This window comes from Hermetia illucens, chromosome 3, assembly GCF_905115235.1.
Source record: "Hermetia illucens chromosome 3, iHerIll2.2.curated.20191125, whole genome shotgun sequence".
NCBI lineage: Eukaryota > Metazoa > Arthropoda > Insecta > Diptera > Stratiomyidae > Hermetia > Hermetia illucens.
This window is the reverse complement of record NC_051851.1, coordinates 133,483,832-133,500,889: the sequence shown is the minus strand read 5'-3', so window position 1 is coordinate 133,500,889 and position 17,058 is coordinate 133,483,832. Positions and strand designations below refer to the sequence as shown.

At 42.1% G+C, this 17,058-nt stretch overlaps 1 protein-coding gene across 5 annotated transcripts in view; it reads right to left on the bottom strand.

Annotated features, from left to right (window-relative positions):
- Window positions 1–17,058, bottom strand: part of LOC119652676 (protein tyrosine phosphatase type IVA 1) — a 179,162-nt gene that overhangs the window by 1,950 nt on the left and 160,154 nt on the right. For all 5 annotated transcript variants that reach the window (XR_005249575.1, XM_038056945.1, XM_038056947.1 and 2 more), the window contains 2 exons: window positions 5,621–5,787; window positions 5,419–5,550 (listed from right to left, as the gene is read on the bottom strand). Coding sequence is in view for 4 of the 5 variants with exons in the window: in XM_038056945.1 (XP_037912873.1) it covers window positions 5,419–5,550; window positions 5,621–5,787 (299 nt within the window). In the remaining variant the exon portion in view is untranslated. The remainder of the gene's footprint in view (window positions 1–5,418; window positions 5,551–5,620; window positions 5,788–17,058) is intronic.

The following is a 17,058-nucleotide window of genomic DNA, read 5'->3' as shown; positions in this document are numbered from 1 at the left end:
TGCAGGAGGTACATTTTTTTTTATATCCCACCTCAGTAGGCGTGAACTTTCAAACCGCTTTTGTGCACACCCGCGACTTTATTTTTTTCGTAGACGAAACAGTGAACTTCAGCCGCAAATACGTTTAATGATTTAATAGGAATCTCCTCGAAATATTAAGATATCTCAGAAGGTAGGAATCGAAGGAGAGCAATCGGCGCATTAACTGTTCCATTAAAGAGTTCGAAGAACTTCTTAAGCAGAGTATTTGCCGACCTTCAAACAACTGGACTATACAATGCGGTGCAAAGCTTCCAGAGATTCGTCAACTCTGTGTTTTTGTTTCGTTTATTTGGATCATGTTCTGGACGTCCCTTCCTTTGATTCCGAGTACCTCAAGTGCACTTTTCAACGTCTCCTAGTACTCCTAGTTGAGAAATACAAATTCTTACAAACGCAGATGATACTCCTCGGCAATCTGATTACTCCCGAAGACATTCAACTGGACCAGTTCAAGGTTCAAGTGATTTCGAGTTTCAGCTTCCAAAAGCAGTTAAGATTCTGAGAAAGTTCTTGGGCATATTAAACTTCTACCACCGTTTCTTGCCCAAGGTCGTCCACCATCAGTCGATCATTAATGTTTACTTGTTCATGCCGAAGACCAAAGATTCCGGCTGTCATTGCTGCCAGGTACTTTGAAATGTTTAAAGGACAGTATGGCAGCTCTCACCTTTTGACTGGTAACAACCGCTTTCGAAGTTTTCCAGTTCACCTTGCAACACTTACGTGTTTAATGAGTTGCAGGAACCGCCAACTCTTCCCCTTCCATTTGTCTCACTTGTCTTACCGGATGTTCAAGCATTTGAGACCACCAAACAACAACTGGTGGAAACTATACTTCTGGTATTCCCTAAGTAAGACGCACTCCTAGCCATATTCGGCGATGCCTCAGACATTGCCGAAGGTGGTGCCCTTAACCAAAAGATGAACCAAATCTGGCAGCCATTTTCTCAAAGCAGCTTAACCTCGTTCAACGAACGTTCGGCACTTACGATCATGAGTTATTAGTTGCGTACCTCACAATTAAATACTTTCGGTATTCCCTTGAAAGCAATCGGTTCATAATGTTTATAATCCACTCAGCTTTGCTTTGAAACAGAAGTCCAACAAAGCTCGATGCCCTCGCCAACTCTCTGACATCTGAACTTTATAAGCCTTCACTTGCATAGTTGCTGACGCTATGCCACGCTCTGCGGAGATTTAGATCCCCGTCACTGCCGATTTTTTGGCAATTGCGCAGAAGCAGAAGAAGGACACAATACATATTTAGGTAGAATGCATCGGTTGGTCACCGCAAAGTATTTCTGGCCGTCCAGAGATGAGGACATTAATTTTTGAGCCAGACAGTGCATCGCATGGCAGTAGTGCACGACTACGAAACATGTGAGAAAACGTACCTACTCCCTCGTGCTGCAAGTCCAATGGAGCTGGTATACGATAAGCACCTGAAACTCTCCAGCGACGCTGTTCGACATTAGGTCGGGTTTTAACACCACTGGATTCTTTCATCCAAGATGCAATGTGCAAACTGAAGTCGCCACCACGCGAAAAATGTGTTCGTGCCCAAAGATCTCGACTCCTGCACGGTTCTTCTAATTAGCACAGACGCCTCCAGGTGGTCAGTGCAGCTATCTTACGAGAGCTTCCGAGGTTCTCAAGCGAGATCCATATCATTTTAGCCTCGACGGCGGAGGCACGATCAGCAGCGCCTCCTTGGTCCGGCTAAAACCTTTTTTCGTGGAAAAAAGCGCAGCCAGGAAGAGAAACGCACGACGCCTGCATTTCCATTTGTGAATGCTGTGGCGGAGGGAGCAATTTGCATAATAACGGCACGTAATTGTGAAAGCTCTGAAAAGAGTCGACTCGGAGACTTTGAAACACCTTGACTTTGATAGCTAATAATAATTGAAATAATAAAAACTTGTTGTTTCTTTTTCGTTGGTGTGGGTATTTATTCTTGTTTGCACTGATGAAGGGAACAAGGGGTTCCCGAAATATCGGTATTTGCAAGAATAAATACCCACACCAACGAAAAAGAAACAACAAGTTTTTATTATTTCAATTAATTAATCGTTGGAAAGACCGCATAATTTCACTCTGAGCTAATAATAGTTTTTCAGTTGAGAAGTCCGATGGAGGTGGAAGTCAAAAGTAGAAGTCTGGTGGAAGTCAGTCGAAGAGTATTTCAATAATGCCTGTATAAATATTTATTGAAATAAGTCAAAACTTACAACAACATCGGAATGATTATGCGCGGGCCGGATAAGTGGGAACAAAACTCTCACCCGTGGATAAAAGTTGGCAATGGGAAGAAATAAAACCAAACATGGAGAAGAAAAAAGAGAGAAAGCTACGATGCAGGGCTTCGGAAAACCGGTACCGGTGGTTTTTGGCCGTCGATATCCAACGATGGCAGTGACTCAGTAGTGGGAAACTTAGCTACTGTGGCATCTAATATTACAAGCACAGGGAGAGATTAGAAGTGGTTTAATGGACGATAATTCACAGATCTGCACTCATATGGATACAAGTACCCACGATTGAAATTGATATCCTCTTGGGGAGGATATGCATATATTATATGAAAATGTCAACTTTCAAGTGATATTTAGTGAGTAGTTTCTAAGAATGGGTCCGGCTTCGGAAAGTACTAATCGAAACCTTTCATTTGGTACTCCCCTATGACTATATTTGATGAAAAAAAAAAATTTACATCCAATGGCATGTATGAATAGAATTATGTAACTCACATTATGCGTGAGCGTTCATCGTTCCCACCTATCCACCAAACTTGGAGTCAATTGTTACAACCGTCTCCAAGAAAAATGCGTGTAAGAGACCGACGGACAGACAGTAAACCGATTTTAATAAGGTTTTGTTTTACACAAAACCTTGAAAAAGATGTGGACCTCTCAGGATAGATGTCTAAACCGGGAGAGAAGTGGCAAATTGGAAAAGAAAAGGTTAAAGGAAAATAAAGCTGGAGGTGATCAGAACGCGATGGAGAGTCATACGCTGAAATTTTCAGGAGAGCCACCAATTTTGGAGACAATGTTAGCCGCATTAAACGGTCCCGGAAGGGCCTAAAAAATTACAAGGATCTAATCATGGATCAATTCTTGAGCCAAATTGGAAATCCTTTGGAACAGGAACCCGACATTAAGGTTAACAGGGCTTGGAAAAGCAATTTGACCTACAATTCGGACTACAAAAATCAATGGTGAAAACGCAAAGGGAAGCTTACGGTGGAACACACACCGCCATCAACAGCCTACCAGAGTAGAGAAAGTAAGAATAGGCTAGGTTATGTGTCGGCTTGGGGAAGCACTGCAGCGGTGCTTTAGATACCGTGTTTTCGGTCTTGAGATTGACAGAATCCTTGTGTTGATACTTAAAACTGGTAAACTTTTAGGCGAGCCATCCTATTACTTCCTAATATATCGTTTGCGCAATATGGGAAAAGTGTTGAAGCAGATAATGCTCTGGGTAGTTGATAGCCTGGAAATGTTTTACATTTTCAATCTGATTTCCATGAAGTAATCCGAATATTTTAACCATAAAACTGGTTTGCTTGTAAATGGGTGGATGTGATTGTAATTCTGCCAGCTGGAAGCAAATCGAAAGCTCTATAACGACGACTGATATTTTTATTTTCCTGCATTTGTCGACATCTATCCGAACACAAAATGACACCTTTACGACGCTGATGACCTACTCAAAGGGTATATTTTCTCCCCTGATATCAAATAGGACTCTACACTGCACCTGGTATTGTGGAACATAATGAGCAGCAATGTTGGTAATCTTCAGAAAGCTATGGTAACAGTGAATCTCAAAGGTAGCATTGGTGATAATTACAAAATATCTTAAGGTTGTCATGTGAAGACAAACTCCTGGAACTGGGGAAAATACTCATCCTAATAAAGTGCTGAAAAGGAAATTGTGTTTTTACTAGCATTGGGGATCACATAGTTATTTTTAAGGTGGTCGATATGTGGAAGTAATGATAATCGAAACGTTCAGTTTTAATCACTTCCTACAATTCACTATTTCGAAGAATCCAACCGGAGTATAAACCAGGCGAGGTTACTCAGCCATGAGTAGAGAATAGCGATAGAGATACAGCGAAATAGCTAAAGATAAACGAATAATCAAAGGGTCCGCATGATTTTCACCCCACGCTCGGTTTTTCTCTCTACGGTCGGGTATATAAGGATTATTCAAATGTAGACGGCAAATTCGGTGGACCGATTGAACATTTGGTTCGAACAATAGAATGGGATTCTGGGAGATAACCACTGGGGCGCAAATTGCGTAAATGGTTTGGTGATTCATCCTTTTACAATCAAGTGGTTGGCGCAAACCAGAGAGATAAAAGTAATCTCTCGATCGCAATGAAGCTGTACGTTGCCTTATTTAAGGAGGCCAACACGTTACCATCACTGGAAAGTATCTGAGATATCCGTACGATCGTACTCTCTTCAATTTGCCAATAACTTATTGATTGGGAAAAGCGGGACTCTTTTACGAAAATGCATGGCGATAACTTGAGATGGGCTTTGTCCTACGATTGCACACCTGAAAACAGGCAGGTAAGAAAAGAATGACGGAGGGAGAGATTAGCACGGAACATAAGCAACACAGGTTATTTGTATCCATTTCGCAGAATATGATAAAAAACATTGCTTGATCATTGGTTTCTAAGGATAAAAGAAAGCAAGCAAGTTCTTTCCTTATAGGGTTGGCTTTTAACCAACGTTTTCGCAAAATAATAAAACAACAATTATTTCAGGTTCATCGACTGATATTGTATACAAACGGAATGCAGAATGCCAGATTGATATTGGATATTGATCCAAATTTGTAGACCTAGAGGTGGCGATATTTATTGATTATGTTCATAAAATCGAGAACAGTTGGGTTGATTCTATCAAGCTCAGGATGACTTTCAGGGAGACAACATACTTATATGGTCCAATTGCTTTTCCTGATTATCGTTGATAACAATTGGTTTTCGAGGCGGATTTCCTCGTGGAAGGTTGTCATTATAACCTTGCGACAGAAAATATGTGTAGACTGAATCCTTTCGAAAAAAAGAAGTTAGTTTCGCATTATTATTATAAGCAGCTTATTGGCAGCTCTCCAAACGTGACATCCGGAACGATTGAACGAGGGCTAAATATAAGATGAAAGTAGGATATGTGTAACGGAATATGGAAGTGTAAAAATATCTTACAGTCAAATTTCACATTGGGGCTTACGCACACAACATTGTGTATCATTTCCAAAGTAAAGAATAAAAGGCAGAATAATTGAGAAAATTTGAATCCTGATTAAATTAAATATTCAAAACAAAGAAATATTAATCTCTATACTCACTCTCTAATCATTTCCACAGCAGCCTCATACTTGAGACCAAGTTCAATTAGAGCCAATGCAACTAAAACAGGTGCTCGTCCTAAGCCAGCTACGCAATGTACCGCCACACAAGCTTCAGGATTCTGTGAGTAGCTAAAATAATAATAGTAAACGTAAGAAGCCGCTTCATACAATACTAACAAATCAATGATATTTCACTCACTTTTGTTTCAATGTTTCAAACCATTCATCAACAATTTTCTGTGGTGGAAATGTCCCATCTTCAAATGCTAAGTCTTTCACGGCGATTCCTTGCGCTTCCAACTCATCAGTTTTATAGCTTGGTTCGCATACACGTACCACCGTGCTGACATTGTGCTTTTTCAGTTCCTAAAAATCAGAATTAGTTACATTACATTATTGATTGTTGTAAAGATAAGATTATAACCAACACAAGGCTTTAGCAACAAAGTATTGCAAATATGTCCATAAAATATTGACAGAGTTTTCATGAATATATAAGACCCCGCTCACGTGGATTTCCCTTTTGAATACTCTACTTCATTGTATTGAAGTATCATAGATATTAGAGAAGCTTAATTTAATGTTTCATTTGTTTATTTGCAAGAAAAGATACGTATTCGACCTCGAGTCTACAAAGGTTTATATTTAATGAATATTAGCTAGCTCCCTGTACATGCATTAATGAGGGAGGATTTATTTGGAGGCAACATCTTCCAATTTGCTTTCATCAATTCTACGGACCGCACATTCCCTGCATATCCGATAAGCTTCTGTCAACGCCAGGTCGCACGGATGGTTCACTTGGTTGCGAGGCAACCGAGATAATCTCGTGGAAGGGTTTGTTTAGAAATTCTCGATGCTGTGATTGATAATCGATAACGCAACAGAGTTCTTCAAAATTCGTGTAGGATTGCGCTTCCTTGCAGCCCTGGACATAGTTAACTTTCCGGAAGCCGCAGTTATAAGCATTCAGACTTTTCGGTTGGCCAATTGCACTATCTCTAAAATCGCCTGTTCAATGAGAAAAAACAAACCTTACCGAGGTACCTTCATCTGAAGTCTGAGGAGGGCGGCCAACTGGATATGAAGTACAGGCCGTCTCGTACCTTTTTCACATTGGCTACATACTATATAGCTTAGACAGCCACCCCATTTTTTTCCAAATGGTAGTTTAAGGAGTCATGTCTCATTGAAAGCCATCCTTGGGTTTTTATTTTCTACTTCTTATAAAAATAAATGCCGCTTTACAGGCCCACAGTTCTTTCACAAAATCAAGAATTCAAATTTTTCCATTCCGATGCATGAATCCTTACAATTTCACGCTTCTAGCAGAATTGACAGTGGATAGCTGGACTGCAAATGCTATTTCTGGGCCAATTTGCCAGCTTCCTTATTACCAGCGATGTTCGGGTGCCGTGGGCACAGGAATGATTCATTCAGTCGAGCAAATTTCAGCAGCAACTGATGGCAACTTCACACCAACTGGCTTGATATATTATTGTTACTTACTGCTGATAACGCTGTCGAAGCCTCAGAACAAACTTGAATAGTGCGACCCCTCCATTTTTGTCGCAAACATTCTTCTGCTGCCAATAAAATGGGATATACCTCCGCCTAGAATATGCTCATCATTTTTCCGAAAGGTCGAGCCACTTCCATAATCAGGTTTTCCGGAAAATCCCTGAGCCCAAACTGTCTTCCATAACTGATTTAAAGTAGCCTGGAGTGTCGCGGTCGTATAGTATACATTGTGCCATCAGCTTCCTGCTGTCAGCAAAGTTCAGTCTCGTCCACCAGACGACGCATGCAAATAGGCTTTATTATGGATCTGTACATCCAGTCAATTCGCAGAGATGGAAGTTACTTATTGCAGTACTACAGCACCAGACAAATCTGCAGGATCTCTGATATTTTTCCTGGATATGATGCTTTCACGTCGACACCTATTCCTAAATGCTTGGTACTACCAACTATATTTCCCCTAATGATAAGGTAGATAGCGCGTAGCTGCCCTACCTAACGTTCTTAGCGAACATAACTAGTCCAGTCTTCCTAGCGTTCAACATGAGTTCGTTACGGAGGAACCAGCTATGGATTACCTTCCGCAAATCGTACAATAATTATTACGTCAAGATCATCCACGAAAACGACGCAAAGGCAAACGGTTTGCATTTCTGGTAGGCATTTTACCAATTTACCAACTTGTCCTCAAGGTATGGGACAGCGAATTAATGCCTGACGACTGGCGACGAGGCATTATCTGTCTAATACATAAAAAGGGAGATATCACACAGTGCAGCAATTATAGAGGTATCACGTTGGTGAGTACCATCTATAAGATATTCTCCGCTATCTTGCTAGGCCGGATAACCCCATACGCCCACATCATTGGCTCATACCAAAGAGGCTTTACTCCAGGCAAATCAGCAACAGAACTGTTGGAATATGGACACCAGTTGCACCATCTATTCATCGACTTTAAAGCCACCTGTGATAGCATAGCCAGGGTAAATCTATACATAGCCATGAGAGAATTCGATGTCCCGACGAAATTGATACGACTGACTAGGCTGACCCTGACCCATGTGCGAGGCCAGATAAAAGCAGCAGGATCACTCTCAAGACCATTCGACATCAACAACGGTCTACGGCAAGGGGATGCGCTATCATGCTTCCTGTTTAACCTGGCCCTCGCGAAAGTGATCCGTGATGCTGAGGTAAATGCAAGAGGTACGATCCTCTTTAAATCCACCCAACTACTGGGCTATGCAGACGATATCGATATCATGGGAAAAACGACCCGGGACGTACAAACTGCCTTCATCCAGATCGAGCAGACGCCGCGAGATCTTGGGCTGCACATCAATGAAGGCAAGACAAAATATATCATGGTAACGTCAGCACCGAAGACGAATCAACCAACAACATCAAACCGTACTGGTCAAACGGGAAGAATAAAGATAGCATATTATAACTTTGAGACCGTTGGTAATTTTTTTTATCTAGGGTCGAAAATCACAACACGCACGGTTGCTGTTAGCCAACAGAGCCTATTTCAGTTTACAAAGGTTCAAAGCTCTTACTGTACAAGACAATGATCTTGCCAGTCCTTATGTATTCCTCGCAAACTTGGGTTCTTAGCAAAAAGAATTGCGAACTCTTGGCCGCGTTCGAGAGAAGAATCCTCCGAAGAATTTTTGGCCCCCTACATGAGGATGGACGCCTCTGTAGCCTACATAACGACGAAATCTATGAGCGATATCATGACCGTCAAGTTGTGGATAAAATCCGGCTCAATAGGTTATGGTGGGCGGGTCACTTAATCCGTATGGATGAGAATGACCCAGCCCGGAAAGACTATAAGGGCAATATCTATGGTAGAAAAAGAAGACGAGGCAGACCCTGCCTGAGATGGAGCGATGGCGTAGGTCAGGACGCCAGACAGCTTCTAGGAATATCGAATTGGTGGACCTGGACGCAAAACCGGGATGTCTGGAGTTCCTTATTAAGACAGGCCTAGACCGGATACCGGTTGTAATGCCGTTGATGATGATGATGATTTTACCAACAGTGAAGTGGCCACTTAGGAATGTATGAGCCAATCTACTAGTCTTTCCATGGAAAGGACAGGAAGTTTTTTGCACCGTATAGGTGAGTTTCAAAGATTTGGGAATAAATATCTCGATTATATTACATCAGCTAATTGGAAAATAAGCGTGTGCCAAGCATACGCGATATATTTTCCAAATACCTATGTGAATCCAGGGTATTATGTCCCACTATTACTAGAGCAAGAATAATGTCATCAAGGCTTGTAGACTATCGAACGAATTTTCGGGCAGCTGATATCATTCCTTTCCTGAATTAAACCAGTGAGAAATTTGCCTAGTTTTCCCATGCTGCAAAGCATACATTCGAAAAAGTTGTAACCAACTCAAAGCTGATTACGATTTCGAAATTCCACTAAATATCCGTCCTTGAAAGTCGACTCCATGTAGTTTTATTTGTTAAGTTTGCTGAAATATATAGTCCCACTTTTTATCCCACGTCAGAAGTGGGTGGATAAATGATAGCCTGCGATGGCTCGATTGGTCGATGGATTTACTTCAACAGTTTTCTGATTTTCGAGTCCATCTACCCTTTGCAGTGAATGTTCTGTCTTTTGCTACGAATTTGTTCGGCTCCAAATCCGATAACCTGTCGTAGAACTAATCCGTAAGTGTTTCTTTTTGTCGGCACTGGGAGCACTTCTCTATGGCTCATTACCAATCACTGAAGTTTCCACCAAACAGCAGGTAAGCGTGCTCACATAAGATATGAAAATTGTTTTCTATGTTAAAACTTGCCCGGATTAATCTGCAAGGGAACTAGTCTAGGGATAACGGAGCATCAGCCGCAGAAGTGCAAAATTTGAAACATTTGGCAGATGATGGTGTAGATCGACCGCAAATAACGGAGCTGATTCAAATCTTTCCCCTAATTCCACTGGAAGAGGACTGTACAATCAATGGTCATTGGGCCAAGATGGACAATTCTTTCAATGTTTAGGATCCCTGCTCGTCGCCCAGCACTTTTTGGAGACATAGCTCAGCCTTGACATCATACGAGCCAGCAGATATGTAGGATACCAACGGTGTACCGGAGCGAGACATCCTCAGGGACAATATCGTGCAAACTGGTGTAGAGTTGCTCCCCCATGAACTAGAAAAGTCTATCAGTTAGTTAAAGAAAAGGAAAGTAGGAAATATACAGGTCAGGAGGATTTCTCAAAACAACAAGAGAGGATATGAGAAAGAAGCATGTCTTTCTCAGAAGTTCGAAGGTCTACTGAACACAGCCTAACTTCATACCAAATGCAAAGTGGCGATGATGGATTGTGAGCTAACTAAAAATTAATTTTTATAAAAAAGGGTAAAATAGATACTCAAAGGTTTTCTAAGCATGACTGGTGTACTAAAAATATCGCAAAAGAACTATTCAACTCATCACTCATCAGTTTCCTCTTTTCGGTAAAGAAGAAAAAGGCCAAAGGTATCGCTACGTTAATTCTACAGCGAACCCGGAGCTAGCATCGTGTCGCTGGAAAAGGAGGAGGATATTTTGGCTAGCAAACCCATTCAGGCCTGTCAGCCCTGAACTGAGATTTTGGATGCTGCCTGGAAAGTACACTTCAACCAAATCGTTTGACGATTCATCGTTTTCTGTTTAGCTCTCGCTCGGTTTACTTAGGTGATCCACCTGCTGACTACGTTTATTTATAAGAATTCATCATCTCCATGATGATCGTATAGCCAACCTTATGCTCTTCATTAGAGCTTGTTGAACATAGATGTATCGATTCCACCGAACAGCTGAATCAGACATCGGAGCCCGATTCAGGAGTACCTTTATCTTTCTCCTGTTTTTCCAAATCTGACTAAAACAGATGGAAGTTGCCGCCTCGGTTAAGAACCAATAAGAGGGATATTTCAATCGTACCGTGCTACGGTACGGGGACTTTTAGTACAGACGAGAAGGAAGCATTCTATGAGCAATTGAATGCATTTCAAGAGAGATTTCCTAAAGATATCATTGCGGTCGTAGTGGATGATCTGAATGCCAAAGTGGACTCTGACATATGCTAGAACATTTGATTCGAAATACGGTCTTGGCGACCGCAACAACAATAATGACAGGTTGTAGATTTCTACAACATCCACCGCCTTGTTATGACAGATTGTTCAAGCACAGGGCCTGCCACATATTCAGTAGATCTCAACTGACCGGATGGGGTAGTCATTAAGGAGGGATAACAACTCCAGCGGAATCCACTATATCAAAATGGGCGATGACTAGGTCGCACCAGAAATACATTGCGCAGGATAGGGAAGTGCAAACTGTTCGGGAAGTCCAGGAGGCAGCTGGAACACATTTCAGCAAACCGTCAACGAAGATAAGTAGAGGTGTTTGACGCATTATGCCCCATTTACGGGCAAATGGCAATTATATATATTATTATTTGACGATACTGTTTGGACAATTTCTGAGAAGATGATGCTAACGAGAGCCGCTGAAGAGATCGCCAGATGATACAGAAAATTCTCTCTACTCAACTTTCATTGGCAACCAACGAGCTACTGACTATTTGGATTACAAACTACAACACTAATTTCGAATGAATGATTCAGAGTTCGACAAGTATTAATTTCAGTCAGCCATAAAATTGTCTGCTCAGAATCTTTGCCATTTAAAAAAAATCTTTATGGTCCATTGATACATTTGCAATGCGAAACTACGTATCTATTATGTCTAACCCGTTGAGGTAGAATTTCGCTTATTGTTTAAAGTTATGTCTTCATCTTCTATCCTATCAAATCTATCAAACATCCAGTTTGGTGCTGTGTTCTATTTATACCACTAAAATTCTTGTTTATACTTTGCATCACACAAACGATGAAAAGGTACCATATCGAAGAACTTTCATTAGTTTTATTCGACTAGTCACGTATTATTGATTCCAAGTATCCTGTTATCATTTTAGATAAAATTCTGACCCCATACGAATTACGAATGCGGGAATTTCCCCAAATATTAAAATTGTGTTAGAAAAGGACCCGCCCTAAGTAGGTTGCTTTTAACCAAATGACAGCAATCTTGTATTCGAAGGATTATTCCACAGGATATGAAATTCAATTAGGAATCAAATTAACTGCACAGAGTGTTCGGAATTACTTGCATGGACTTGGCCTGCGCTATTGCATTCGTGCTCGCAAGCCATTCGTTAGTAATGTCAATATCTTAACAAGGGGGAACCAAGTTGGTTCCCTGAGAGTGGTACAGGAGAATTCCTGAGGATGTGCTCTCCACCCGTTATTAGCGGTTAGCCTCCTTGTGGGTGTTTCATGGTAGTTGTGGTCATATAGTGGACAGAGCTGCTAGTGACCTCAAGCATAGAGTGGCGCTATTCAATTGGGTGCCGTACTTCTAGTTGATCTCAGAGGTATTAGATAGATCTCGCATCCACTAGTATGAATGCTGGACGTGCACTCATTATAAACCAGTATCGCTGTGTCAGTCCCTGCGGACCCTGATTGGGGTCTGCAAATCAATCCGTGTCTGAATAGGAACGTGGAATTATGCCCTCACAGCAGATATTTACGTTAAACCCTCAGGACTTTCAATAGAGAGTATCTACCGTAAGTATCGTCGCCATTCATCAAGCTTCAATCGGTTCTAAATAAACTACATAAGCTTATGCCGACTCCAAACGACTTATGACCTGCCTTATGTCCCTGGGATTGAGGTTCAGCCAAAGGGCGGCCTCATAAGGAATAACCAAAGGTCATTTACGAAGAAGATTCTGAATAGATCTAATTTTTATAGAAATTTCGCTATGCTTGCGAAAAAAAGACAGACAGAGATGCCGCTTTCCACATCGGGCGAGACCAGACTTGGCCACCAGCGTATAGTCTGCCGCCAGTTCACTTGAGAGACAGAGAATGAGGCAAATGTCGAGAGACTCTTCAGGATGCTCAACTTCAGCCGCTGCAATCATCTTCGGAGGCAGATGCCCTGGACGAAGCCGTAGTCGTGTGTTTTCCTCCTAGAACTGTTTCCGAATTCTCGCGACGTCTTGTCGTGATAGATGACCACAATCTCAATTGTTCTTTTGATTTTCAAACACCACAAAACACTCATTTCAAAAAATTGTTCGTAATGATTCCCATTTCCCTTAAATGACCCTAAGGACTAACGATTTAAGCTGACTATGTGAACAATTCAGCAGTGACAGTCACACACAAATAAACCTCTCAAATCCTTCATCATGGAAGAAAACTTTACCGTTAACGTCTTTCTGCAGATCATTCAAAGACTTCAACCTGCTCCAAACTCCTTCGTGATTCAGTATGTGGATTTTAGATCCTTGGTCCCTTTTAAAGCCACTAGCCAGGTGCGGTCAATTATGAAGTCCGTATCCCTCTTACTATTATTGGGGTGTTTAAAATTGCTGGGACTTTCGATGCTGATGTCTCCCCAAAAAGGAAAACATGGAGGTCAATTGCTGGAATTAGGCGTCGACATTACTCTCTTTTTCACTTGAAGAGACTTTTAGAGAAACTCTATATGTAGATTTCAGTCACGATAGGATGAATCATAGAGCCAATGACGCCGGAATTCTCAATCAAGCTGGAGAAAGCGAATATTCTGGGGACCCCCGATATCATTGTCAACCAGCGTGGCACATTCCAGAAGTCAATCGAAGTCCATTTTCGATAGTCAAAGGCGGCAATTGTAAAGCTGACGGAGTCGTGTTTGACGTATTTGAAGTAAAACAGTTCCTAAATTTACAGGCCACCAGTCTAAAGATTTCTATCTCTTTTAGTCGCCTGTCGACCCAGCTAAAAGCAAGCAAGAGGAATCAAATGAAAATGGGAAAATTTCATTGGATGGCGAGCGATAAAACGGCTGCCAATATAAAGGCCACCATCCGTGATCAGACCGTCCTGTCAGTTACGCCCGAACAATTCACAGCTGACCGGCGACCGGGGGGCGGCAACGACTTTCATGGGCAGAGTTGAACAGATGGTGCCGTACGGCTGATCGGTACGTGGATGGCCTTTCCAGTTGAACAAACGGCCTAATGGACTGTTGTCTGACAGACTTGCCCTTTCGTGGATGGTTGTTTTAAGATTCTATTCAGTGCCCTGTACAGATCACGCTCCACCGGATAGTCGGTAGATTTCAGTGTCAACCTAGTTGAAAGAATGAAGCCATTCCTTATAATAAATTTATTATACAAAAGTCATACGCCTAGATGCTGTTTCCATCCACCAGATTGCCATCATTACGTTTTTCAGATTGTTTGAGTTTACGAGGGTATATTTCGGGTCGGGCATCGCCTAAACATTTCAGTGGTTCGTCAACCCAATGTTTCGAGATCTACCTTTTGTCTTTACCCATTTAAATCTTATGATTTTTTCTAGATTTCGGAGTAACGCTTCAAGGTATTCCCAGCTAATCAAAATATCTGCCTACTTCGCAATTGATATAGCTATATTTGAGAAATGGCAAATAGTGTTCAAAAGTGACACTGGAACAAGCCGGCTCACATACACAAACCGAATTTATATTCCACAGAAGTGAGCTGCTTGAACTTCATCAGTTAATTCACTGTCAAATTATTACCTGAATAGACATGATGAATGGTCGGGGGTTCGAATCTTGGTCAACATGGGTATTTGTGTTCGTTTTAGTGCTTATTTCGCTGCTGTAAGCTTATAATTTCTACAACTAATGATAATGAAACTGAAGTTCAGTCTCATTGAAAATGAAATAAAGAAAAATATAATAATATTAGCATTTTTGTATTGCAGTAGTCCGATTCCACAACGAGACTTAATGTAGTACCCGTCAGTCCCTAATCAACTCTAACAACTTCGAAGTGCAGATTGTTCGATCAATTATTTCACTTTACCTTGGCCTCACGAATGTAGAGACGCACCCTACGATCGCGATCATCAGAATAGCTGAAGTGATAAAATCAAATAACCTCTCTCCTTTAGGATTGCTAAGCGTTCACATCACAACCTACCACTTGGTTCTGCGTACACTTCCACATGTCCTACCTCTTGAGTCGGTATAGCGCACAAAAAAATCATAGAGTAAGTAAGCAAAGTCAACTATGACGTTTCCCCTCTTCCCATTAACCTGGTATTGTAAGTTGGCTGTAAATCTAAGTCCTGGGAACAGAATTGTCTCAGCATGGTTGCCTCTAACAATTCTGACATTAGGAGGCGGGCTCTCGGTCTCAAGGATCTCGCATAGAAGAAGACCCTAGCTCCCTTTGCTGATCCAACACTGCAGGTTTTGTTATGGCTCTTGCGCCAGAAGTATGTAAGGACAATCCTACAACTTTGTCAGCCTTACTGCCAGTAGATACAAAGAAACTTTAGTAATAATGCAGGTTTATGGTATAGTCTAATATGAAAACCGATGCTGATTGAATAGTCTGCGGGGTGCGTGGGCCTCCCCGGGATTGCCACTTTTGACACAACTTCTGCCGAAAGTCTCGCTTTCTTGCGTGCGATTTCGCGTATTATTCTCATACTTGGTGGTGTAGCAACGCCCACGTACACATTTCAAACAAATTTCGCCTTCTTTCGCAATACCTTTCACTGTCGTCGATTGGGAGCAGAGGCAAGAGAGAAGGTGCTGATAGGCAAGATTTAGCCTGCAGTCCCTTCTCTCTCTTTTGCGGCTGAAGTTTCTTTCTGTCGAGCGTTCCTCTTCCGTTTTCGACGAGTTTCCAGTTCCCCTCACTAAAGAAGTTTCTGTACTCTTCTTTCTTACTGACCCCGCCGTAGAAACTTCATGTAGGCCCTGCAGTAAAGTGGAGAGCATGTCTCGATTGCTGAAAAACGCGGGATGATTTGAAGTCTGCGACTCCTTACTACTTGGAGACTTACAATTCGATGCTTCCATGTGTTTTGAACATCCTTATTGTGGTAATAAATTACTACAAGCTCCTCCACCACGCCAAGGTAGTATCCGTGGGGGACTGCTATGGCATTAGTAGCTAATAACAATTTTTTTTCAACCTTTCTTCAGGAGTACAAGCAATAAGCAATACTTTTTTGGTGTTTCACCAGAGATAAATAATGAAGCAATATCCGCTTCTTTATTTGCCCTTACGGGTCATCAGCGATCTTTAACGGGTCGGCCAATGTTACAGCGGGACGCATAAATGAAAAGAAAGCCTTACAAGGGACGTGGCTACCGCTGCGGGGAGGGCAACTCTGTAGGGTCCCTGTTCAGGAAAAGAACAGCTGAAATTGCTAGATCTGAGCAGGTGGAGGATTCGGACATGAACCGAGTAGAAGAACAGTCTTTCGTCGTAGGTAGAGCCGAAGAGGAAAAACGACAAAACGCAAGACACTTGCGGAAGTCCTCAGTGAAATCGGCTATAGGATGGAAATCGAAGCCAATGGAGCAGAAGTGTCTTCCATACGGAAAACGCAGGGTTGGGGAGAAGCCCTCGTTGAATTAGGCCTGAAGACGACTAGAATAAGTACGTTCTGCGAAGCTAGGGGAGAAGGCCCTCGTTTCTATTCGAGAGCCTATGGGCTCTTTGGAAATTCTAGATCCTGACCGCCTCACAGAAAAGGTCGAATTGGAAGAGGTCGTAAAACATGAGTGCCGAGAGGTTTTTTTTTTGCCCAGAGGTAATGCCCCTGTGAATGCTCGAGACCTCCGTCGAGCAACATCTGAGGAAAATCCTTATAAGAGGAAAAATCGAAATCGGATGCATGATACGAATTCGGATAACCTCCAGCAAATGTTACAGGTGTCTGAGCTATAGAGGATCGTGATGTGCCTAGGGAAAGCATTGCGCATGTGCAACCCCGAGGGTTTTCAATATGCACCGGAGTGCAGCCGCTCACGAGTTGCTAACGCAGTTCGCTGCTGAAGTAAAAGCTGATCTAGGTTAACTAGCGAGCAATACCGAAACAGGAACCTGAATTCATAACATCTCGATTTATCGGGTACCGCTGCCATTCGAACTCTTGTTCTTGCCCAAGACTGAAGCATTCATCTGTCTGGATTCGGTGTTTAGGGATACTGTCTTGTAATGTGGAGGACGCTGTTTGGGGCACGGAA